At 39.4% G+C, this 24,145-nt stretch overlaps 1 protein-coding gene across 1 annotated transcript in view; it reads right to left on the bottom strand.

Annotated features, from left to right (window-relative positions):
* Nucleotides 1-24,145, bottom strand: part of METTL16 (methyltransferase like 16) — a 78,027-nt gene that overhangs the window by 34,232 nt on the left and 19,650 nt on the right. The window contains exons 3-6 of the mRNA XM_008695270.2: nucleotides 13,209-13,408; nucleotides 7,891-8,031; nucleotides 5,628-5,743; nucleotides 2,519-2,661 (exon numbers count right to left, since the gene is read on the bottom strand). Coding sequence (XP_008693492.1) covers nucleotides 2,519-2,661; nucleotides 5,628-5,743; nucleotides 7,891-8,031; nucleotides 13,209-13,408 — 600 coding nt within the window. The remainder of the gene's footprint in view (nucleotides 1-2,518; nucleotides 2,662-5,627; nucleotides 5,744-7,890; nucleotides 8,032-13,208; nucleotides 13,409-24,145) is intronic.

Consider the following 24,145-nt stretch of genomic DNA (forward strand, 5'->3'; position numbering starts at 1 on the left):
AAAAAAATAAAATAAAATAAAATACATCATAGGGGCGCCTGGGTGGCTCAGTCGTTAAGCGTCTGCCTTGGGCTCAGGGCGTGATCCCAGAGTCCTGGGATTGAGCCCCACATCAGGCTCCTCCACTGGGAGCCTGCTTCTTCCTCTCCCACTCCCCCTGCTTGTGTTCCCTCTCTCACTGGCTGTCTCTCTCTCTGTCAAATAAATAAATAAAATCTTTAATACATACATACATAAATAAAATAAATCATAAATGGACGTTTTCCATCTATGATACCAAGCTCAAAATGGTCAACTCTCCAGAGAGATGATGGGCTCTAGCAATTCATCCTTCCTAGCAAACATGTACCTTTCATTCAATTTGGGGGCTGCCACCGAGCCAGGTATAGGCAGACTTGGAACATACTGATCAATTTCTCCCCCTTAGAATGGTGTTCCTGGGGCGCCTGGGTGGTTCAGTCAAGCGTCTGCCTTCGGCTCAGGTCATGATCCCAAGGTCCTGGGACTGAGTCCCACATTGGGCTCCTTGCTCAGCGGGGAGACTGCTTCTCCCTCTTCCTGCTGCTCCCCCTGCTTGTGGGCTCTCTGACAAATAAATAAATAAAATCTTGAAAAATAAAAACAATGGTGTTCCTTCAAAACATATTTTGGTAGTTCTAGGGCACCTGGGCGGCTTAGTTGGTTAAGCATCTGACTGACTCTTGACTTTGGCTCAGGTCATGACCTCAGGGTTGTGAGATGGAGCCCTGCATCAGGGCTCCATGCTGGGCGTGGAGCCTGCTTAAGATTCTCTCTCCCCCTCTCCCCCACAACCCCTCCCTAAAAAAATAAAAATAAAACATACTTTTGTAGTTCAAATGGGACTTCAGAAACAAGAGAAATTTAATGATTAAAAGCCTCCTAAAAACAACCTTCCCCATTTTCCTGGTCAGCTGCAGTCCCCTCAAAAGCCGACAATAGATTCTAAAGCAGCCACATGGCTCTGGTTATCTTTTCAGTTTCAGTACTTTGTTACCTCCTTTAAGCTTATTTTACTTATTCAAATTCCTCTCAATGCTCGGTGTAACTTAAGTCACTTTCTTCTTCATACCCTAATAGGTCTTTGAAGAAATCAATTTAAAGCAGAAATTTATTAACCTTTGGCTTCAACGATGTATAAATCTTCTGAGAGGCAGACCGCCCAATAATCCAGTTGCTTTCCACAAATATATAAACTCATATTTAACAAATTAGGATATCCATTGTTTTGGAATTGGCCTTTAAGTAAAATAAGCAGCTTTAAACACATATAAATCCAAAAGAAAAAGAAAAAAGTCTTCCTTATCTGGCAATCTCACGGGTATATACACAAAAAATCTGAAAGCAGGGTCTTACGAGATATTTGCACTCCTGTGTTCACAGCAACATTATTCACAATAGCCAAAATGTGAAAGCAACATTTATCAACAGATAAATGAATAAACAAAATGTGGTATATACATACAATGGGATATTAGTATTATTCAGCTTAAAAAGGAAGGAAATTGTGATACATGCTATAACATGGATGAACACTGAGGACACTATGCTAAGTGAAAAAAGTCAGTCACAAAAGGTCAAACACTATAAAAAGTCCCTAGAATAATCAAATTCACAGAGACAGAAAGAATGGTGTTTGCCAGACGTTGGGGTGAAAGGGAGGAATGAGGGATTGCTGTTTCATGTGTAGACAGTTAAAGTTTCATAAGAAAGAGTTCTGGAGATTAGCTACATAACAACATAAATGTACTTAACACTACTAAACTGCACACTTTAAAATGTATAGTTTTATGTTAAAACTATCAATTTCATGTTATGTGTATTTTATCACAATTTTAAAAAAATCTTCTCTATGTCCTAAAACTAAATCCTAGGGTTAAAAACCCTTCTACTTTTGAACTACCACATTATCCATCATTTCAACAACACTTGGCAGGGTGAGAAGTCAAGCGAGACAAATAGCATTTTTCGAGTACCTTATGCTGCTTAATGACAGGTGTGTTGTCCAAAATAATTAGCTTTTAAAAAGGAATAGCCTTAACTCTCCTCTGGAACTGGTTACTGATCTCAGTTTCCCTTCATTAAGTTCTTGACAGCTCAATGTCCTCACATCTGTCATTGTTTGGGAGACTGATTCCAAGAACATAAATTGCATCAAGGACTAGGCAACAAATTTATTCTGGTTCACAGGACAGATCTGAACCCATCTGTTTTCTAATCAAAAACCATATTTGAATCAGTTTTGTTCCACCACGGTACCATGCCAATGGGAGCAATACAATCATACGGTACTTTCCTACTTTCTATCCATGTAGTACAAGATACCCAAATCAATTAAAAGCATAAGAGCATCCTCAGAAACAGGGTCTTCACAGCCAGGTAGAATCTGCAAGCTTTATCTGTTAATTCTTCAGATGACTATGATTACATTTCCCCTAAGTAACATGGTTTTAGAATTACACAGGGAGAAAACAGTTCCGTGTTGTAATAGCTAACTTACCTTAATCTTTTTTTAAGTTGTAAACTGTCATGGATGATCCTTTTAACAAACTCTAATTCACCTCCTTCTGCCATGATTTCTGTGATACCTCCTGTATTTACGGAACTAGGTGGAGGTCTCCGAGGATTTCGAGAGTTTACTCCCTGCACGACAACAACAACATCTGGTGAAAAATTCTTACACCGTAAGACAAAGTCTTTGATTGTAATCTAGTTCTAAGTAAGAATGCTTAGATGTAATTTAGTTTCCAAGTATCATGCTAAACCTAGGATTTAAAAATCATACAGCCATTAAACACTACATTTTAAGCAACTGCATTCATGCTGATATTCTCCCCCGGGGTCTTTTGGACCTTCCATCTTTGTGATTTAACATATAAAAACTTTACCTTTTTTATGTAGCCTAATCTGTCACTTTTATGTTTTGTCTTGGTATCATGCACAGAAAATACTGTAACCAAAGATTATATAAATATTTACTTATGTTTTCTTCTAGTACTCTTATGGTTTCACTTTTTAAATTAAATATTTTAATCCCCTCCTACCTCAAATCATATTAAAATATTAACCCAAATTGAGCAAAGATCTAAATATAAAAGCTAAAATCCTAAAATTTTTGAAGAAAACTTAGAAGTAAATCTTCATGACCTTGAATTAGGCAATGGTTCCTTAAAAGAAACTGTACTCCTTGAAATTAAACTTTTAGGTTGCAAAGGACACCAAGAAAGTGAAAAGATGAGGTGCCTGGGTGGCTCAGTGGGTTAAGCATCTGCTTTTGGCTCAGGTCATGATCCCAGGGTCCTGGGATTGAGCCCCGAGTCAGGCTTCCTACTCACTGAGTAGCCTTCTTCTCCCTCTCCTTCTGCCCCCGCCCCCCATGCTTGTGCTCTCGCTCTCACGCACTCTCTCAAATAAATAAAACCTTTAAAAAACCAAAAAAACCGGGGCGCCTGGGTGGCACAGCGGTTAAGCGCCTGCCTTCGGCTCAGGGCGTGATCCTGGCGTTACAGGATCGAGCCCCACATCAGGCTCTTCTGCTATGAGCCTGCTTCTTCCTCTCCCACTCCCCCTTCCCCCTCTCGCTGGCTGTCTTTCCCTGGCCATAAAAAAAAAAAAAACTTTAAAAAAAAAAAAAAAAAAAAAAAAAAAAAAAAACCAAAAAAACCAAAAACAAGTGAAAAGACAACCCACGGGAGAAAATGTCTGCAAATAATAAATCTAATAAGGGACTTGCCTCTAGAATACATAAAGAATTCTTACAATAACAATAAAAAGAAAAATAATACAATTTTTAAATGGGTAAAGGATCTGAATAGTCATTTCTCGAAAGAAGATATACAAATTGCCAATAAGCACATGAAAAGATGGGGCGCCTGGGTGGCATAGCGGTTAAGCGTCTGCCTTCGGCTCAGGGCGTGATCCCGGCGTTGTGGGATCGAGCCCCACATCAGGCTCCTCCGCTATGAGCCTGCTTCTTCCTCTCCCACTCCCCCTGCTTGTGTTCCCTCTCTCGCTGGCTGTCTCTATCTCTGTCGAATAAATAAATAAAATCTTTAAAAAAAAAAAAAAAAAAAGAAAAGATGTTCAACATAATTAGCCATCAGGGAAATAAACATCAAAACCAAGATGAGATACCACTTCATACCCACTAGGATGGCTATAATCAAGACAACATATAGTAACAAGTGTTAACAAGCATGTGGAGAAACTAGAAACTGGAAACCTCCTACACTGTTGCTGGCGGAATGAAAAATGGTACAGCAACTTCAAACAACTAAACAGAGTTACCATTTGACTCAGTAATTCCACTCCTAGGTATACACCAAGGAGAAATGTCTACACAAACCTTCGTACACGAATGCTCACATTAGCACTATTCCTAACAGCCAAAAAGTGAAGATAACCAAAATGTCCATCAATGAATAAATGGATAAATAAAATGTGGTATTTCAATACAATAGAATATTATTTGGCAAAAAAAGAAATTAAGTACTGATACATGCTACACTATGGATGAACCTTGAAAATGTACTATGTTGAGTGAAAGAAGTCAGTCACAAAAGACCACATATTGTACGACTCCACTTACATGAAATGTCCAAAACAGGCATATCCATAAAGACAGAAGTAGACTGGTGGTTACCTAGGACTGTAGGAGCTATGGGAAACAGAGTAACTGCTAATGGGGACTGGGGGGATTGCAGCGGAGTGATGAAAATGTTCTAAAATGGATTGTGATGATAGCTACACAGCTCTGAGAATATACTAAGAATAATTAAATTCTACCCTTTAAGTGGGTGAATTGTATGGCATGTGAATTATATCTCAATAAAACGGATATAAAAAGAAATTTAGTTCTGATGCAGTAACACTTTTTTTTTTTTAAAGATTTTATTTATTTGACAGAGAGAGACAGCCAACGAGAGAGGGAACACAGCAGGGGAGTAGGAGGGGAAGAAGCAGGCTCCCAGCGGAGGAGCCTGATGCGGGGCTCGATCCCAGAACGCCGGGATCACGCCCTGAGCCGAAGGCAGACGCTTAACAACGGAGCCACCCAGGCGCCCCTGATGCTAGTAATATTCTATCTCTTCATCTGGATGCTGGTTCCACAGGAGTGTTCACTTTGGAAAATCCAGTTTACACTGACAACATGGGTACTTTTATGTACATATCTTCATATATACATAAAATATACTGCTGCTGGATTTCTCAGATATGTAAGCCAATAAACTTCCTTTATTAAGTCAATCTGAATTGAATCCTCAATGCTTGATACCAGAAGCATCCTGATATAGCTTCCAAAATAAAAGTTGTTCTTTGCTCTTACCTTTGCAAACATCAACAACTTAGTCAATTATCTTTTTCTAAAAGATTTTATTTATTTATTTATTTATTTATTTATTTGAGAGAGAGCAAGAGTGAGAAAGCACAAGCAGAGGGAGTAGCAAAGGCAGAGGGAGAAGCAGGCTCCCCGCTGAGCAGGAAGCCCAATGCGGAACTCGATCCCAGGACCCTGAGATCATGACCTGAGCCGAAGGCAGACACTTAACTGACCAAACCACCCAGGTGCCCCGAAATAGTCACTTATCTTAAAGCAGAAGGTACTTTACCTTGGCTTCCAACTGATTGGCAAAAAAGGGAGGGTTGCACATGCAAAAATCATAGATTATCTCAGATTCTTCTTTAAGAGCATCCATCAGGAGTGTCTTCTGTGGCACTTTTACCACTAGGAGAAAAAATACGAACTGTTAACTACTATTAAGGCTGTGGTAGTTTTCAAGTATGACCACAGATTCTATGACGCTAGTTCCAATCAATAGGCAGAGTTTACCTCCCTCTCCTTGAGTATAGGCTGTACTCAGTGACTCACTTTTATTAAACAGAAAGAATATGAAGCAAAAGGATGTCACTTCTGAGACTAGGTCATGAAAGAAAAATGGCTTCCTCCTTGCCCTATTTCTTGAATTACTTACACAAAGAGAAGCCAGCTGACACACTGTAAGGTTGCTCAAGTGACCTAGAGGAAAGATCCACATGAATTAATCAAGCTTTCTACTAATGGCCATGTTATGTGAACCGTCTTGGAAACAAATCTCTATCCCCAGTCAATCCTTCAGATGACTGCAAAACTCATCAGACTAAACCAGAACCACCCAAGTAGGGCATGCCCAAATTTCTGGCCCACAAAAACTATGAGATAAATAGTTGTTTAAAGTTGCTAGATTTTGGAGTAATTTGTAACACAGAAATGGACAACTGAAAAACACATTAACAATGTTAGTATCTCCCCTTATAATGATATGCTTAACACTAGTAAGAGAAGCCTAGTTCTTCCATAAAGAGACACAAATTTTCTTTAATGAGAAGAAGAAGAAATGAACAGCTCTTCAAATATACAGTAAGCACAAAATTAAATGGTCACTAAGGGGACTTGACTCTCTGTGGCATAGTTCCATGTACTGAAATAAAAAAGATGGTACACTTTAATCAACAGCAGCGTTTCCCTTTTAAAATCTTGGTGATGGGGCAACTGGGTGGCTCAGTCAGTTAAGCATCCGACTCTTGCTTTCAGCTCAGGTCATGATTCCAGGGTAGGGAGCTTGAGCCCCACATTGGGCTCCCCACTGGGTGGGGAATCTGCCTCTCTCCCTCCCTCTGCTCGTGCTCTCTCTCACTAAAATGATAAAAAATTAAATCTTGGTGACTAGGTTATTTCATGTACAGCTGATTTCCATTATCCATGGTAGTTATGTTCTATAAAGTCACCATGAACACTGAACTGGAACCAATGACTCCCGAAAGAAATATAACTGTGAGCCTCTGGTCAAACATTCTCAACAACTGATCAATATATGATTTTGTTTTATGTGTGTTTCTGTTTAAAGATACCTTATTTATTTATTATTACTTTTTTAAAAGACACCTTATTTAACATACACTGCTGATTCATTAGTACCGAGATGACGGCCCATAGCACCAGAACTCATGTCTGAATGAAGCTTATCTGACACATCTATTTTCTCTGTAAGGTTTGTCACATTCTTCTTATATTGAAGGAACACCTACTAGATACCACTTAAACACTATGTTTAGGGGCCATTTTAAACAGCAAAATCACCAAGAAAAAGTACAAAAATGCAAAAAAAAATATGACTTAAATAGACTATGAAAAGGACACTTGTTTATAGTAGAGAGCTAGAAAAAAAGGCAGAGCATCACCTTCTTCAATTTCAGCTGGGAATGTGCGTGCTGGAGGACTCAAATTTTTTGCCATTCTGCACATGTCTGTAAATGACCATAAAAGTACCTCGAGTATTGATTTTGGGGTTAAACATAACCCCAAGCAGGCAAATTCACAAATACAGAATCCACAAATTATGAAAATTGACTGTTATTTACTGTATTTCCTTCTGAGTTAACTCTGATAACAAAGCTGCAAACCCCATTACAATGTACCATATTTTTTTCCTTCTGTTCTACTTGTTTATTTTTTTCCTTCCAAGATTTTATTTAAATTCAAGTTAGTTAACATATAGTGTAGTACAAGTTTCAGCAGAATTTAGTGATTCATCACTTACATGTAACACCCAGTGCTCGTAATATCCAGTGCCCTCCTTAATCCCCATCACCCATTTAGCCCATCCCCGACCCACCTCCCCTCCAGCAACCCTCAGTTTTTTCTCTATTGTTAAGGGCCTCTTAATGGTTTGCCTCGCTCTCTGTTTTATCTTACTTTATTTTTCCTTCCACGATGTACCGTATTTTTTAAAATTACCAAAGTCTGTATACTAAAGCAAAAAATGAGATGTGTTAAATTATAAAGACAGGTTAATAAACAGTGCTTGAAAGGGATATTTATTCTGGAGAGCTAACCTTTTATAAGATCAGATAAATTATTCTGTTCCACATTTTTCTTTGCATAGTTGAAGCACATGTCATCTACTTCTGTTGCAAGGAAATACCAGCCATTTAAGGTTGTTCCAAGTAAAGGATAGATGCAGGATGCCCCGGTACCTAGTAAAATGAAAATTCAAAACATGATGTGTACACCAGAGGGAGAGGTGAGAATAACAAGCCAAAACACCATTCTTCCCTTCTTAGAATTCTTAAAACCTTAACAGTTTAAATCCTAAGCTGGTATTTGATTACATACATACTGTTGCTGCTGGGTTCTCTAGTCATTTCATGTATGTCAGTCTTACCTCATAACTGGACTCAAATTTCTTAGAGGACAAACTCTGCTGTCCTCTTCTTGTGTATGTTGTATGTAAAATGAAGTGTGCGTAACTGGCTGGTGATCAAGGACTACAGGACTGATTAACTAAAAATTATCAAAACAAGTTAATTTACTTTATAAAATTTTAAATCTCACACAAAACTCGATTTTCTTAAATGAAATCAAAGCTTAAAATAGATCATTGTATATCCCGTTCCCCAAAAGCAGGAAAAATTCATAGGGTATAAAATTTTTATGATTATTTAAATGACCAATTCCCCACATAACTGTAGGTTGTTACTTGAAGGAAATCAGAAGTTAAAACAAAACAAAAACCCCTAAAAACGACAACAACAAAAAACAACTCAAGAGAGAATTCATTTCTTAGATGTGATGACATGGGAAGACACCTGACCCAGATCCAAAACATCAGTCACTGGCTTGCGCCACCAAAGCTTCAAGGGAGACTTTCGAAGGCAAATGTTCAGGCAAAAATCACTCTTTGACAACTACGGTTTGGTCCTAAACTTGTATGTAGATCCCCTAACCATGGACTGGACTATATACTAACCACAAATACTGCTTTTATGACCGCTGAATCATCTTGGCCAATAAGATCCAAAGCACACATTCAAGAGAAGAAAAGCCAATGATTCTCCTGAAGGCCTACTGTAGTCAGCACCTACCAGCCACTCCAGGCCTGCTTCCCCTGACCACATCTTGGTGCCAGTCTAGCCTTCTAAGGATTTGACAAGAAGAGATGAGGGCTAGAGATACTCCTCACCCACAGGAAACCCAGGGTCATCGTATTGCTTCTTCATTAAGTATTCTGAACAGACTGATAAAAGACAGGACAATAAGGTGCCTGGGTGGCTCAGTCAGTTAAGCGTCTGCCTTCGGCGCAGGTCATGATCCCAGGGTCCTCGGATCGAGTCCCGCATCAGGCTCCTTGCTCAGCAGGAAGCCTGCTTCTCCCTCTGCCTGTTGCTCCCCCTGCTTGTGCTGACTCACTCTCTCTCTGAGAAATAAATAAATAAAATCTTTAAAAAAAAAAAAAAAGGACGACAACTAACAGCGCTTCGATCGTCACACTGATCGCTCTACTTTCTATCGTGTCTCCTTACAGCATCCTGGCCCTGAGGCTACTGGGCAAACACCTCCTTGGGGATGTATGAGGTAGTGAAGGAGTGGGTGGTAAAGGGAACTGAAGCTCCTATCACAGGCCACAATTATTTAGTCCCTGCCAGCCATTCTGGTAAGCCAGAGTCATTCAGAGTAAGGAAGAAGCTATGTAGGAAAAAAGATCTGGACCAGATACCAGGCCTTGATTCTCACACAACTGCCTTTCTCTTCATACTTCAATTCATTTAAAAGCAAAGAGCAAAAAAGAAAAAGTACTTTCCTTCAACTGCCCTAAGATCAGGTACCTCCAGGGTAATAAATACAGGCAAAGGACCTGTCTTCGGCCAAAAAAATCAAATTTCTCAATTCTTAAGACCAAAAAGACTTGAATTCTAACATCCTAGTCCCCTCAGAAACTGAATGACATTTTAAAATGGACAATAATCCTTGTAATGATAAATAAAAATGGAAAGTGTATAATCATAGAATTAGAGCAAACTGATGGAGTCTGGGGGAAGAATTTATATAAAACCCTAATTAGAATGAACGTGATTTCAGCAAGAGTGCCCCTTGTGAAGAGCTAAAATCCATTAACCTCCTATAATCCCCAAGTGTTCTTTTAGACAGTCTGGGGCATAATTAAAATAAATTAGTACCAAGTAGGCCCTTACACTTTTTAAGCTTTCTATAACCCATCAGTCACTCTTCTGCCAGGAACATAAAAGGGCAGAGCTTTTGACAAAGCCCTCATTTTTACATAGTGCTTAGCTCATATGGGGCATTCAGAATTTGAATGTTGAAAGAATGCTGTATTTATCCGTGAACATTCAACAAATTATTTACTAGACACCTACTATATGCCAGAAACTTTGCTGGGCCCTGGGATATTATAGTAAGCAAAAAATAACAGGCTCTGCACTTTATAATCTAGTGGTCAGGAAAGAAATCAGACAAGTGAATTTGTGGTTAAAAATAAATCAAATACCATGAAGGAAGAAACATGGTTTTCTAAAGCTCATAATCAAGGAATCTGTCTCCTGCTGGAAGGTCAGAGAAGGCTTTCTTGAGAAAGTAAGGCTTGAGTTGACAACTACAGGGTAAATGAGATTAACAAGGTAACAGTGGGGAAGTTACAGGCAGAGGGAACAGCATGCACAAAGGCCTAAAGTCACGGTGCCTGACTTATTAGAGGAACTGAAGACCACAATGTAAAAGCAAGGGAGAGAAGCACAATGGATGAGGCTTAGAGAAGCTCAAGGAAGAGGGCAGGGAACAGACAATGGACATGCTAACAGACCAAGTTAGGGTACTGGGTGTTTATCACAGAAGCAATAGGAAGTCATTAAAGTGATAAACATGTGACCAGGTACGGATTTATACATATTTTCTGAAAAATGAAATGGAGAGGCAACAGAGTAGATGAGTAGTTAAAAAGTCATTCTGGGGACACCTGGGTGGCTCAGTTGGTTAAGCATCTGCCTTCGGCTCAGGTCATGAACCCAAGGTCCTGGGACTGAGTCCTGTGTGGGGCTCCCTGCTCAGTGGGGAACCTGCTTCTTCCTCTGTGTGCACATGTGCTCACTCACTCTCTCTCTCTGACAAATAAATAAATAACATCTGAAAAAAAAAAAAAAAAAAGGTGATTCTGTGGCCCATGAGAGATGACAGTGACTTGGACTGAGATGGTGACACTGGAAATGGAGAGAATTAGATGATTTAAGAAGTATATTTTTTCAAAGATTTATTTATTTATTTGTCAGAGAGAGAGACAAAAGGCACAAGCAGGGGGAGCAGCAGGCAGAGGAAGAAGCAGGATCCCTGCTGAGCAAGGAGTAGGACTTGATCCCAGGACAATGGGATCATGCCCTGAGCCGGAGCCAGACACTTAACCAACTGAGCCATCCAGGCATCCCAAGAAATATTTAAGAGACAAAACCAACAGGAAATGATGACAGACATTCTAGGTGAGAATGGGGAGATGTATCAAGGAATATCAAGGATGACAAGGTGGACTGTGGTGTATTCATTAAAATAAGGAATGAAGAAAGAGGACCAAGATCAGAAAGAAAAGAATGTGTCTGTTCTTGGACATGGTAAAGTCTGAGATGTTCTAAAGATATCCCTATCTCTGACATTTGGGATTAGAGCTCAAGATCTGAGTAGGCAAAATACATAAATTTGTGGGTTATTTGCATGGAGGTGGAAAACAGTCATAGATGTGGATGAAACTGCCTAGAGTTAGGATGCTGAATAAGAAAAGGGCTAAAGACGGGGTACCTGGGTAGCTCAGTCAGTTAGGCATCTACCTTCAGCTTAGGTCATGATCCCAGGGTGCTGGGATCGAGCCCTGCATCATGCTCCCTGCTCAGTGAGGAGTCTGCTTCTCCTTCTCCCTCTGCCATCGCTCCCCGCCCCCAGCTTGTGCTCTCTGGCTCTCTCTCTCTCTGTCAAATAAATAAAATCTTTAAAAAAAAAGAAAAGGAAAAAAAGAGCTAAAGACTGAGCTTTAAGGAGTCTCAACATCTAATGGCAAGGTAAGCCTGAAAGGGGAGAAGAGTGACTAGAAAGGAGAAAGGAAAACCAGAAGCAGCCCACAGAGGAGCCAATAAACAACCTGAAAAGGTCATGTATGAGGGGGACTGAAAAACGTTTGCTAAAAATGCATACAGATGTCAAAAACTAAACATTTACCTCTACCTAGAAAGTGTCTTTCCTATTATATCTCTACCATGATTAGAAATAGAGCCACACTGGGGCGCCTGGGTGGCACAGCGGTTAAGCGTCTGCCTTCAGCTCAGGGCGTGATCCCGGCGTTCTGGGATCGAGCCCCACATCAGGCTCCTCTGCTATGAGCCTGCTTCTTCCTCTCCCACTCCCCTGCTTGTGTTCCCTCTCTCGCTGGCTGTCTCTATCTCTGTCAAATAAATAAAAAAAATCTTAAAAAAAAAAAGAAAAGAAAAGAAATAGAGCCACATAGCTTTCTCCCCATAAAGGATTAGTAAAGGCCAAAGGATTAAAAAAATCTCTTAACCCTATCAAATTAGAACATTGGCTATGCTAAATAAACAATACATTTATAATTGCAAAACATACCCTAGCTTCATTTCCTTCTATAGCTCCACTTAATCTCTCAAATGAATAAATTAGACAGTCTTTTCTATTGTAAAAGTTTACAACTAAGAGAACATCTTAAAAGTAATGACTTTTTTCCTCTCTTTAATTTTGGATTAAATGCCAGTTAAATGATTAATAATCATCCAAGAGATTCCTGAAAGTATTCAGCCCACATGATCTTTTATTAAATGGCCATCACACAATATTCCAATATGGGGTCTACGGTACTAACACCAAATAATTCAGAATAAAAATAATGTCCAAAAGATACAGACATCAATATGGTAATCTGAAAAGCTAAGAAAACAAGAGTCTCACTTGAGTTCTGCCCTGTTACACCCTTGTTCCGTTTGGTGTTAAAAATCCCTTCTCAAGAGAAACAAATGGCAAAAAAGCCCAAGTGTAGCAAGTAGGAACAGTAATGTCTGTAGCCAGCTTCTTTCACACAAAGATACCCAGAAGAGAAGTTTACAAAGAAACTGACCTTGCAAAATAAATGAAACTCATGTTTAGCTAAAAAAGAATTTAAAGGGCACCTGGGATGGCTCAGTCAGTGAAGCACCTGCCTTTGGTTCAGGTCATGATCCCAGGGTCCTGGGATCGAGTCCCGCATTAGGATCCCTGCTCAGTGGGGAGTCTGCCTCTCCCTCTGCCCCTTCCCCCTGCTCATGCTCTCTCTCTCAAAAATAAATAAATAAAATCTTAAAAAAAAAAAAAAAGAATTTAAAACCATATATACCTATGTCAATTCCTCTTCGGAGAGTACTTCTGTCAGAGTCCTGATGACCAATCAGATCTTCTACCCAATGAATGTAGTTGAGTCTCAACGGAACTGTAGGAATCAGTCGTTCCAATGGAATATCAATAGAAAGTCCAAAATCTTCCTTTAGAAGAGTACAGGTCAGAGCTCTGACTGCTTCGGGGTCTTTAAAATTAAGACTGAGGAGTGAAGAAAAAGAAATGAAACTGATTAGTAAGATTCACTATGCTATACAAGCTCTATGGCAGCCAGACAATACCAAACACCCATGTGAATTTTCTAGGAGACCACACATAAATAGCTATGCAGAGCATTCAGTGCAGCAACAAACACACAGTCGTAGCATATGAAACGCTCTATAATTTCCACTGAAAACACTGCATTTTCATACAAGGACCATGGAGGACAGGAGTGCCTCTGTTCCAATTCCTGCCCGTTTGTCTCCTTACTCAGTTATGTGACTTTGGACAAGTTATTTAACCTCCATGAGACTGTTTCCTCAGCTGTAAAATGGGAATAATAATACCTATATCATAGTGTTGCTGTGAGATAATCTGAGAAAAGTTAGCATAATGCCCAGTACATAATATCTATTATACAAATGCTGGCTATTTTTATTAACATAATTTGACTTCAGCACTTTTTAAAAATCATATTTAAAAGTGGAAAGAAAACAGTATAAAATGCTTAATAATGCAAATAGAATAAGATACTTAAATATTATAGATAACAATTTTAAAATGTAACTACTTTTAGCAGCTTTACTGAGGTATAATTTACATAAAATTCATAAGTATATAATTCAACAGTTTTTATTATATTAAGAGTTGGGCAACCATCACCACAATCCAATTTTAGAACACTTTCAGGGCTCCTGGGTGGCTCAGTTGTTAAGCACCTGCCTTCGGCTCAGGGGGTGATCCCGGAGTCCTGGGATCGAGCCCCGCATCAGGCTCCCTGCTCTGCTGGGAGCCTGCTTCTTCCTCTCCCACTCCCCCTGCTTGTGTTCCCTCTCTCGCTGCCTGTCTCTCTCTCTGTCAAATAAATAAATAAAATCTTAAAAAAAAAAAAAAAAAAAGAACACTTTCATCACCCTAAAAGAGACACCTCATGCCCATTTGCAAGCCATTCCTTATTTCCACCGTCAGCTCTAGGCAACCACTAATGTACTTTCTGTCTCCACAGACTGGCTTCTTGTGGACATTTCATCTAAATGAAATCCTAAATAGTAGTCTTTATGTCTGGATTCTTCCACTTACCACAACGTTTGTGAGGTTCACCAACAGTGTAGCATGTATCAGTACTTCATTCCTTTATGTGGCCAAATAATATTCCATTGTAGGAATAACTGCATTAGTGGTTTGTTTACCCATTTACCACTTAATGAACATTTGGACTGTTTCACTTTTTGGCTCTCATCAACAATGGTGCTTTGAATATTCACAAGCAAGTGTTCATATGATATGATCCATATATGATATTTACATTTAACTTTTAACTTTTAAAGAAACTCTGCCAATATAATTATTTTAATGTTAAAATGCTACTAAAGTGGAAACCTTAAAACAAAACCAAAGATCTTATTTATAAATAGGGCAATGAAAAGAGAGCAGAAAGTCAGTAGATGGGACTGAACTAAGAAAGCAGCTTCGAAACTGCTCTAAATTCTGGTCTAACGTTGTATGTTCTCATCTTAGCCATCAACTGACCAATCACTTTGAAAAACTCAATGCTGAGACAGAAGGAAGAGTGCTTTATCCATCTGGCTACCGTGGAAACTTCAGGTAGACCCAAGCTCCACCATCACCCACAGCAAAAATATTCTAGAGTACAGAGTTCAGAAATCTGGACTTCAATCTCGATTCTGCAATCAACTAGCCATGGACTACAGGTCACCTCAATTCTTAGGTCTCAGTTTCTCCATCTATAAACAAAGGGATTAGACATAATAAAAATCTAAGGGTCCTTCCAGGTAAAATTTTAAGGGTTTATGATGCATACTATGAATCAGTAAAATGCTATTCATGTAAATATTTGTAGAGCAAATTATAGAGACATGGAGCAATCAATACAGTTACTGAAGACATAGAATAACCAAACACCAGTAAACACTTCCATTATCCTCCAGTGTGTTACCTAACAAATTCTTTATGCTTCTGCTTTATGATAGTAAGCATTTAATAACACTACTGAACACATATTAAGGAATATACAATCAATGGTTGCAGATGACATGATCTACTCTTTATCTTTTTAAGGTGGGGGGCACATGGAGAAAGAGAATCTTAAGCAGGCTACACTCCCACAGTAGAGCCAACACAGGGCTCAATCTCACAACCCTGAGAAACACAACCTATTCTTTAAAAAAACTGTTCAGAAAAACAAACTTTAGGGGCGCCTGGGTGGCTCAGTCGTTAAGCATCTGCCTTCGGCTCAGGGCGTGATCCCAGAGTCCTGGGTTCGAGCCCCACATCAGGCTCCTCCGCTGGGAGCCTGCTTCTTCCTCTCCCACTCCCCCTGCTTGTGTTCCCTCTCTCGCTGGCTGTCTCTCTATGTCAAATAAATAAATAAAATCTTTAAAAAAAAAAAAGAAAAAAGAAAACTTTAATAGTAAAAGAATTTGTGAAGAGTGATGACAAGCAGGATTAGATTTCAGGAATACATACAAAATTTGTTATCTATACAAAAACACACTCTATACTTGAATGTATGGTATCTTATGACCTTGAAGAACGCTTCAGGGTGGGGTACCCGGGTGGCTCAGTTGGTTAAGCTTCTGTCTTTAGCTCAGGTCATGCTTTCAGGGTCCTGGGATCAAGCCCCACGTCGGGCTCCCTGCTCAGTGGGGACTCTGCTTCTCCCTCTCCCTTTGCCCTCCCCCCAGCTCACGCTCATTCTCACTCTCTCTCAAATAAATAAAATCTTTAAAAAACAACAACAACAACAACGAGAATGTTTCAGGGTACTAGTTTGTGGCAAAAAAAATAAAAGAGATTAAGAATAAAAGGAGTGTAGGGGTGCCTGGGTGGCACAGCGGTTGAGCGTCCGCCTTCGGCTCAGGGCGTGATCCCGGCGTTATGGGATCGAGCCCCACATCAGGCTCTTCCGCTGAGTCTGCTTCTTCCTCTCCCACTTCCCCTGCTTGTGTTCCCTCTCGCTGGCTGTCTCTATCTCTGTCAAATAAATAAATAAAATCTTAAAAAAAAAAAAAAAAAAATAAAAAAAAAAAAAAAAAGAATAAAAGGAGTGTAACCTGGTGCACCCACTATGGAAAACAGTATGGTGGTTCCTTAAAAAATTAAAAATAGAACTACTGACAGACAAACCAAGAAACAGACTCTTAACTCTAGAGAACAAACTGATGGTTACCATCAGAGGTGTAAAATAGGTGATACAGATTAAGGAATGAACGTGCTGTGATGAGTACTGAATAATGTACAGAACTGTTGAATTGCTATTATTGTATACCTGGAAACTAATGTAAAAGTGTATATAAACTATACTGGAATTGAAAAAAAAAAAAAAAAAAGAACTACCATACAGTCCAGCAATTTCACTTCTGAATATTTATCCAAAGAAAATGAAAACACTAACTCAAAAAGATATATGTACCCCTATGTTCACTGCAGCTTTATTTACAATAGTTAAGACATGGAAACAACCTACGTGTCCAGCAATGAATAAATGGATAAAAAAAATGTGAAACCACACACACACACACACAGAATACTATTCAGCCATAAAAACGAATGAAACCTTGCCATCTGCAACGACAATGGTGGACCCTGAAGGCATTATGCCAAGTAAAACAGATCAGACAGAGAAGAGGAAATACATATCATCTCCCTTAAATGCAGAATCTAAAATGAAAAACAAAAAACACCTCATAGAAGCACCTGGCTGATTCAGTCGGTAGAGCATGCAACTCTTGATCTTAGGGTTGTGAGTCCAAGCCCCACACTGGGGGTAGAGTGTACTTAAAAAACAAAAACAAACAAAAAAACCCCTCATAGGTAGGAAACAGACTGGTGGTTGCCAGAGGCATGGGGTGGGTGAAATGGTGAAGGGGGTCAAAAGGTATACATTTACAGTTATAAAATAAATAAGTCATGGAGATGTAATATACAGCATGGTGGCCATAGTAAATAATATTATACTGCAAATTTGAAAGCTGCTAAGAGAATCTTAAAAGTTCCCATCACAAGAAAAAAAATTGTGACTATATGATGACAGATATTATACTTATTGTGATCATTTTTAATATACACAAATATTGAATCATCAGGTTATATACCTAAAACTGATACAATGTTATATGTCAACTATACCTCAATTCTAAAAAATGAAATTTTAATATAATCTATAGCAAACAGAAAGAAGATGGCTATAGTGGAATCTCAAGAGATATAATCAGAACCTAGAAGCAGTGAGCATACCTAGCGATCCAGATCTTGGTTTCCAAATACCACTCCCACTAAAAGGAATCAGAGTTCCTTAGTTGAATGGCTATTCCAGGTTTGAAGTAAGAGAAAGTTTAAGATGAGCCTGGAACACTTCACTGTATCAGAAAACAGGACATGCCCAAAGATGAGGAAAGTCAAAAGGACGTGGGCCAGTTAATGAAGCTCCCACTGACCAAATCTGGCACAATTTGAATGAAGAATGCTATCAAGTGATTATAGTCCACACAGTAAAAGAAAAACATAGGAGTCCATACTTATATAAATAAATGGGGAAGAAATCACAGCCCTTATTTACAATGGAATGATAACTAACAAACGGAGAAGAAATGAAGGAGCTAGAAAATTACACTTGGCAATCACCATGCTCCTAAATGTTTCAACTAAGAATCATCAATGGATGCTAAAAACGGTAGATAAAAATTCAATGAGAAACAAAATATTTACATGGTCTCAAAGTACTTCCCCACAAATTATCACACAGGAGAAAATAATAACTCTAAGAAACCTGATGACTACCACCTTAAACAAGCGATCAAAGTTAACACCACTAATCATGGAACAAACTGCCATCATATGCTTCAATGATACACCAAGGAGGACAAAACAGGGGCGCCTGGGTGGCTCAGTCAGTTAAGCATCTGCTTTCAGCTCAGGTCATGTTCCCAGGGTCCTGGGATCGAGTCCCACATTGGGCTCCCTGCTCAGCGGGGAGTCTGCTTCTCCCTCTGCCTGCCGCTCCTCCTGCTTGTGTGCTCTCTCTCAATGACAAATAAATTTTAAAAAATGTTACAGGAAAAAAAAAAACCTTGCAAAATGAAATGGAATTCAGGAATGAGATAGTGGTGATAATGATGGCACAGTACTGTCCACACACTAAAAACCACTGATTTATACAATTTAAAAAGGTGAATTTTACAGTATGTGAACTATCAAAACAGATGAAATGAACAAGAACAAGAAGTTAAAATTTAGAGAAAAAATAACTGGGGCACCTGGGTGGCTCAGTCGGTTAAGCGTCAGACTCTTGGTTTCAGGTCAGGTCATGATCTCAGGGTCTTGGGATCAAGCCCCACCTGGGATGGGGCCCTGCCTCGGATCCAGGCTCAGTGGGAAATCTGCTTGTTCCTCTCCCTCCATCTCTGCTTCACTGAAGCTGCTGCCCGCCAACTCCCCCCACCTCATGCTCTCTCTCTCTCTCCGTCTCTCTCAAATAAATAAATCTTTAAAAAAAAGTTAGAGAAAAAATAATAAATATGGGAGAGGCAGATAATGGAGACCCCTCATACACATAATTGGTGTTCCTGAAGAAGGGAACCAAAGAAGGAGAACAAAGAAATTATTCAAGATAATCCCCTCCCCTCAAAAGAAGATTTACTGAGCCCTTAGAAAAACCAATTCAGAATTAGCAATACCAACACATATACCAGAAAAGTTACTAGACTTTGAGGATTAAGAGAAAAAAACTATACATCTAGGCAAAATAGTTGAACCATCTATCGGGGGAAGAAGGGTAGCAAGGTAAAAAGACTGGCTTCAGGGGGTGCGAGGCTCAGCCGGTAGGCATGTGACTCCCCTTGATCTTGGGGTTGTAAATTCAAGCTCCACACTGGGCATAGAGATTACTTGAAAATAAAATCTTAAACAAACAAACAAACAAACAAAAAGACTGGCTTCAGACTTCCACAGCACTGTTTAGTAGGAGAAAACAAAAGGACACAGACTACAAAGCCCTAAGAGGGGTAAAATGTTACTCAACAATTTTATACTCAGCAAAATTGTACTTCAAGTATAATGACAACAAATAAACATTTTTGAGCATACAAGAGCTCAAAGTTCAACCAAGGCAGGGGACAAATAAAGAAACTAGGGCAAAAGACTAGTAGTGAGCACTGAAGCTATTTTAACTAGAGAACAAAATTAAAACACCCGTGGCTACACAACAGAATGTAAGTGTTTGTAAACCATAATAATGTACATATAATTAAAATTAAGGAGGGGAGATGGAAAAGGAAGAGATATTTAAGTACATTATTTCCTCAACATGGGTGAAAAGATTTTGTGCAAAGCTGGTAAGTAGCAGAGACAGAAGTACACATTTAAGAATATAAATACTAGAGGGGCGCCTGGGTGGCACAGCGGTTAAGCGTCTGCCTTCGGCTCAGGGCGTGATCCCGGCGTTCTGGGATCGAGCCCCACATCAGACTCCTCCGCTATGAGCCTGCTTCTTCCTCTCCCACTCCCCCTGCTTGTGTTCCCTCTCTCGCTGGCTGTCTCTATCTCTGTCGAATAAATAAATAAAATCTTAAAAAAAAAAAAGAATATAAATACTAGAAAAATTAAGAGAAATAATATAATCAAATAAAATCAGGTGGTGAAGAAAAGGGAGATGAAAACCAGATCACACAGTGTAAATAAAGGAAAAAGAAGCAATCAAAACAAAGCACAATATAAAATAAATGTGAATGGTACACTCCACTACAAGACTCTCAGATTAGATTATAAAGACAAAACCAGTAATCTATGCTGTAAACAAAAACTATGCCAATACACAGTGATCCAAAGATTGAAAACAAAAGTTTAAGCAAAAGTATACCAGCCAACTGTAAGGAAAAGAGAAAACGCACTGGGTAACCATCGATTTTGAGGGGGATGAAAAGCATTCACTGGGATGAAGAAGCAACTGTGCAGGAACAGTCAGAAAGACAAAATGCCGGAGAGAAGCCCCAAGAAAAGCCCGGAGAATAGTAACTTCTTTCTTTCTTTCTTTCTTTTTAATAAAGTATACTTTACCCCAACTTGGGGCTCAACTCATGACCCCAAGATCAAGAGTCATATGCTTTAGCAACTGAGCCTGCCAGGCACCCCCAGGAGGACAGTAATTTAAAAGTGATAACCCCTTTACATTTAGGGGGGGATTGGTGAGCCTTTAAAGACCAGCTTCTACAAAACAGTGCACGTAGAAGTTTATTGTATCAATATGCGCTAGCAATAAGTCTCATTAAAATATATTAAGCCTAAAGGGGAATTAAGTCTATTTCTAGACATCTAAGTAGATATATATTAATTTTGTCATTTGTGGGGGCTGATAAAAGAGAATTAGTCCATGGGCAAGCAACCTTGAACACATTTCTGCTTCACTCAATCGCACAGCAATTGCCTCAATCAATTAAAAAAAAAAAAAAAGGACTTGTATTACCTTTGGATTTCTTCCTCAATTAAAAGCTGTACAATCTCAGGTTCAACAAGATAAATGATGTAGCAAAAAAAGGGGGGAGGTATTAAATACATAAAAACTTTACTTTTAATTCTAATAAGAATGTTGCATTTTACTCCTGTGGAATCTGTCAAGTATGTGAAAAAGATGGGACAACCCCATTTCCTTCAATGACAGAGAAATAAAAATCAAATGTTCACATATGGAAAGTTCCCATCTGAGTACCACTAAGGCATTCAAATGAATTCACATCCTTTATTCTATCACAAAAGCCTCATCGATTAAGCTTCACTGCTAAACACACAAAGGAATTATTTCCCAATACAGTGTCTATGTCCAAAACCTCAAAATCTGAAATGTAAAAATTCACAATTTTTCTATCAAAGAAACTTAACAGCCTAGATACCTTATAAAATAAGCTTAACAGTATTACCTTGAACAGTGTAAAAGCAACAGCAGGACACCTGACAGGACATAATTATTATCCCATAACTTCTGAATGGTTACTTTGCACTGGCATTTTGAATAAAATTATGAAAATCAGGGATTGCAAACTCAAATATTTACATGGTGCTACTCAAAATGCCAGTCCCTAACAAGATACAGAACTTGTGCTAGCCTGAAAATCAGCACACTGAAGAAAGTCATTCAACCAAAAAAATGTCTGTTGAGCTTAAACGTGTAGCACAAGGTCTTTATCCCTGTGGACAGTAACAAATAGTTTGTGGACGAGCCACTAGTTCAATAACCACACTTTTAGTAGCATTAGGCCAGATGACACAAATGGCCATTTCAAAGGGTATGATCACCACTCAGTTCCAGGTAATTAATTTCAACTGAGTTTACCAGCCATCTTGCCAGAGCTCTAAAATTTTCAAAGGAAACCAGCAAACCATAATTTTACATGGAATTCCCCTGATTCTTACAATCTATGTGGGCAATAAACAACTGCAAGCCTTACACAACTCACAGGCTGTCAGGAAGTAACCTATATTGTCAACAGTGGAATTACAAAAAAAAAAAAAAAAAAGAAAGAAAAAGAAAAAGCTGGGGTACTTGGCTCCCCTGTACTTTCAAAGATGGAATATAAAAATGTTTCAATCCCGGGGTGTCTGGCTGACTTAATTTCAAGGTTGTGAGTTCAAGCCCCACATTGGGTGCAGAGATTACTTTACTTTGTTCAACTGAGTTATATGGAATAGGTTAGAATTTTTAAGAAGTTGTGACAGTGGGCATTTACTCCTTTATTCATTCGACAGATATTTATCATGTATCAACTATGTGCTAGGCACTGTGCAAAGTGCTAGAGATACTGCAGTATGCAAATACAGACATGACCTCTCCCTTCATGACAGTGACAGTAGAGGTTAGGTATTCATCCAAGAATCACTCAAATACACGTAAAATTGTCACTGTGATGAATGCTGTAAAAGACAGGTACAAGGTGCTGTGAAACCTACGTAAGTAGTGGAACTACCCTGGAAAAATCAGAAAAGATAACTGAGCTAATAACAGAACAGAATAAAAATTAAGCAAGAAAGAACTGGGGGAAGGGAACACCACATTAACGTGAGTGAAGAGGCTGGATTAAGGTGGTGGTGGCAAAGCTAGGCGAAAGTGAAAGGAATTAAGAGAGATTGGGGAGGGAAAATTTCCAAGATTTGCTGATGGACTTGTATGTGAGGTGAGAAAGGATGTATTCACAGATATCCCCTAGGGTTCTGCAACAGGATGGACAGTGCCATTCACTAAAATTCGGAACTCTGACAGAGAACCATTTTTTAGAATAAATATCATAAATCTGAGCTGAATCTGAGACAGTCAAGTAGAGACACTAAGGAAGCAGTGACCTTTAGGTATAGAGCCCAGAAAATTGGTCTGGGGCAACAAACCTATAAGTGATCTGCAAACAAAGAAGTGAGGCCCTGGGGTGATAAGAATGCTTAAGGGGAAAATACAAAATCAGAAGAAAAAAGAGCTCTGCACTAAGTCTTGAAGGCTCCTTTAATGGCTATATATACAATCATTACAAAGGAAGCCACACAAGGAGACTAAAAGGATGGAAGAAAGTGTGGTGCCGAGGAAGCCAAGGGAAGAGAGTGTCCATGAAGAACAGCGTCAGCAAAGTAACCTGCTTCTCAAAAGTCAACTGAAAACCAAAATTGCATTTAGTGACACAAGATCACTGGAAACCTTTTTCAAGAGCTGCTTTGGTAGTGGTGGAATTAGAAACCACCCCGGAATGAGCTGAAGATTAAGTAAGGTGTGGGAAAACTGAAGACAGTAAAAATAAACAATTCTCCAAGAAGTTGTTATGCAAGGGAGAAGTGAGATGGGGCCGTGTAAGTGGTAGTGTTGATGGAGAGATTTTATTAGTAATTTTTTATTTTATTTTTTTTTTAAAGATTTTATTTATTTATTTGACAGAGAGAGAGAGTGCAGCAGGGGCAGTAGCAGGCAGAGGGAGAGGGAGAAGCAGGCTTGCCAAGCAGGGAGCCCGATGCAGGGCTTGATCCCAGAACCCTGGGATCATGACCCGAGCCGAAGGCAGAAACTTAATGACGGAGCCACCCAGGCGCCCCTATTAGTAATTTTTTAACTGAAGACTCAAACATGTTTAAAAGTCAATGGAGGGGCGCCTGGGTGGCACAGCGGTTGGGCGTCTGCCTTCGGCTCAGGGCGTGATCCCGGCGATCTGGGATCGAGCCCCACATCAGGCTCTTCCTCTATGAGCCTGCTTCTTCCTCTCCCACTCCCCCTGCTTGTGTTCCCTCTCTCGCTGGCTGTCTCTATCTCTGTCAAATAAATAAATAAAATCTTTAAAAAAAAAAAAAAAAGTCAATGGAAAGTCACAAAGGCCACATATTATGATTCTATTTATACAAAATGTCTAAAACATGCAAATATATAAAGAAAGTAAGCAGATTAGTGTGGTTGCCAGGGGCTAAAGAGCGAGAGGAAGTAGTTGGGAGTGACTGCTGAATAGGTTTCTTCCAAGGGTGACAAAAATGTTCTGGAATTACTGGGGATGCTTTGTACAACCCTGTGACATAGTCAGAACAACTGAATTGTACACTTTAAAATGATGATTTTAGGGCCAGTTGGGTGGCACAGTCAATTGAGCATGTGACTCTTGGTTTCAGCTCGGGTCGTGATCTTGGGGTTGTGGGATGGAGCCCCACAAGAGGCTCTGCACCGAGCAGAGTGTACTTCAGTTTCTCTCTCCCTCTGACCCCCCA

The sequence above is a fragment of the Ursus maritimus genome, unplaced genomic scaffold, assembly GCF_017311325.1.
Source record: "Ursus maritimus isolate PB19 unplaced genomic scaffold, ASM1731132v1 scaffold_24, whole genome shotgun sequence".
Classification (NCBI taxonomy): Eukaryota; Metazoa; Chordata; class Mammalia; order Carnivora; family Ursidae; genus Ursus; species Ursus maritimus.